The sequence below is a fragment of the Sinocyclocheilus rhinocerous genome, unplaced genomic scaffold (assembly GCF_001515625.1).
Source record: "Sinocyclocheilus rhinocerous isolate Xijiao unplaced genomic scaffold, SAMN03320098_v1.1 scaffold963, whole genome shotgun sequence".
Taxonomy (NCBI): domain Eukaryota; kingdom Metazoa; phylum Chordata; class Actinopteri; order Cypriniformes; family Cyprinidae; genus Sinocyclocheilus; species Sinocyclocheilus rhinocerous.
In genome coordinates this window covers 1,010,815-1,013,289 of record NW_015638949.1, presented here as the reverse complement: position 1 = coordinate 1,013,289, position 2,475 = coordinate 1,010,815, and the positions used below count along the sequence as shown (strand labels likewise).

The 2,475-nt window shown below is 37.2% G+C and overlaps 1 protein-coding gene across 2 annotated transcripts in view; it reads left to right on the top strand.

The window, feature by feature from the left end:
- The window catches only part of rad18 (RAD18 E3 ubiquitin protein ligase), a 37,101-nt gene that overhangs the window by 27,101 nt on the left and 7,525 nt on the right, over nt 1-2,475 (top strand). Inside the window, exon 12 of one of the 2 annotated variants that reach the window (XM_016565566.1) lies at nt 2,158-2,201. The exons of the other annotated variant lie outside the window; for it this stretch is intronic. Coding sequence (XP_016421052.1) covers nt 2,158-2,182 — 25 coding nt within the window. The 3' untranslated portion in view covers nt 2,183-2,201. Of the gene's footprint in view, nt 1-2,157; nt 2,202-2,475 lie in introns of those variants that run through there. 2 annotated transcript variants of the gene reach the window in all.

The window sequence follows — 2,475 nt, the reverse complement described above, 5'->3', positions numbered from 1 at the left end:
AAGCGCTAAATACCCTCAACGTGTTTTTGCAGCGTTGAGCAATGTAACCAATCACAGATATCTGTTGATTTCTTGAACGCAATGGCCAATCAAACGTTTTGTCAGAATTCACTCACCGCTGAAAGCACCACAGTTTTTAAGTGCAGTTTTGCATGCTCGTGAATCATCTCATGACCAAGTGCAGACGCGATGTAAATAAGAGATTCTTTGTGCAGTTTAGAGAGCTTCATTGATTATAACGGAACTTTTTAAGATCGCGATGAACGAAGATGAGTGACACTTTTTAGTGATAGTTGATTTAATTCTGGAACCGGTCCTGGCCAAACCTAGCGAGATCTAATTCACGGACCAAAAGCGTGTGTAAACTTTATTGAGATCGGGACATATCAACCAGTAATTTAATTTCATTTCCAGTAACGGACGGTAGAAAGTTCAGCAATGAATGTGTGTGATTTATGACAGAATATAGTCCCACAACTGATCGTTTATTTTTTCCTCACGTGTCTCGCCTTTGGTAACAACGATTCAAAACAGAAACATTTCAAGTGACACGGGAAAAAAAACACGGAAAACTTCAGTGAACATCAGAAAAGCAGCGTGCACATTTCTGGTTTAAAGGTGCTGTATGTAGGATTTGACTTTTTGACACAATACCTAGTGGTTGAACTAGGTATTGCAGTCCAGCAGAAAGAGCCAAAGCTAGTCCACAGTTTACTAAACGGTGGCAACATCTTTAAGTTATTCTTGACTGTGTTGAATTGACTGCTTTGATGCGTTGCAATACGGTAGGGCATTGTTTTGTTGATTATTTTGCTTTTATTTCATATATATATATATATGTGTTTGTTTGTTTATTTGTTTATTTATTTATTTATCCCCCCCGACTCAAGAGTCAAATGTCGCTCATATATAATATATATATATATTTATATTGCCACAAGTTGTGTCTACAACTAATTTCAATCCTTTATGCATGCACCTTTTGATAGTAAGATACTTTTAGTATGCAGCAAAACAAATGTTCTTGCATACCTGCTCTTCTTATATGTGTAAGAATTGAAGTGAATGGAACACAAAATTTAATGCGACCAGCACACAGGTTCATACTTATTAGTACTTACCAATTCTTAATACTTTTAGTCCCTACTATGTTTTTGTGTATTGTTTTGTATTCTCAAAATTAAAAACAGGGATGACTGGGGGCTTGATTACTGTTTTTATGGGGGTTTTTTCCCTCTTCATTTCCAACTTCTTCCTGTGCAACCAATTCCCTCTGTTTCACCACTCTCCCCTTTCCATCACTGCCTCCAGCTACACAATTGCCGCACTTCTTACATGGCAGATGGCTGGCTTATTGTGTCCCTCGTGCTTTTCATCAGTAGAGACCAGTTCTGTAATCATTTCTTAAGAAAAGTTGGGCCCAAAGCACCAGTGTGGCAGTGAAGGGGCCTAGTGTCGTGACTTGAGTTATCGTCCATAGTCTCTCACAATTGTGCCTAGGTCTGCAGAATCACAGTATTGCTGCTCTGTGCATGTGTGAAGTGCAGTAAAATGTCATACTATTATGTGGTGCAGAGGTCTTGTAACATCATGCTTGTGCTTGTTGGAAACGAACCTAGGACTGACCTTGAGAATCTTTTGAGTGTATACAGACTGCCAAAACAGCAGAATAACATTTAAAAAAAACATTATGCTTTGGAAAGCTTTTTAACATAAAAATATGACATAACTATGACATTAACATTAAAATATGTTTCTCACCAAGCAGGTGATTTTATATTAATGTATTTGACAGAGTGTAAGTAATTTTTTATGTTGTTTGTAATGGCATTCCTCCGATCCAAAGTGTTTTGTAAGAGACCTGTAATAGACTGGCCCATGCTGAATCTTTACAAATATTTTAAATATTACATATTAGTTGATGCTGATAGCTTTGTGGGCAGCCCGCCGACATGTAGCGCCGTTGTGTTTTGGGGTCCCGAGTTTGAGTCCTGGCTGACGGACCTTTCCTGACCCCCCCCCTCTCTCTCCCACTTCGACTTCGAGTCAACTTACTGTCCTATCGAAAATAAACGCATAAAAACACCAAAAATAAATCTTAAAAACTAAATTACATATTAAATATTAACAGCCTTTTCTCTTTGTCTTTTGTTTCAGCTCCATCTCAGATATTTTCTGTTGAAGACATGGCAGCAGCTTCTTAAGTAAGTAGCTCTTCACATACAACAAAATGACACATTTTCACACTTCACATCACATACACAATTACAAAATGTTAAATCAAAATATCTGACACGTCATTAGCAGTTATTCAGATTTTTCTAATTTTGCTTTTATTTAATTTTGATGTTTGAATGATTCATGACTATTAATTTAAGTGGTCATCATGACTGTTAATGCATGCTCCTTATCTTATTGTGCACAGTTCGCCTTTACATGTCATTTCCAATGATTTCTCCTCAAAATGTCTTCCTC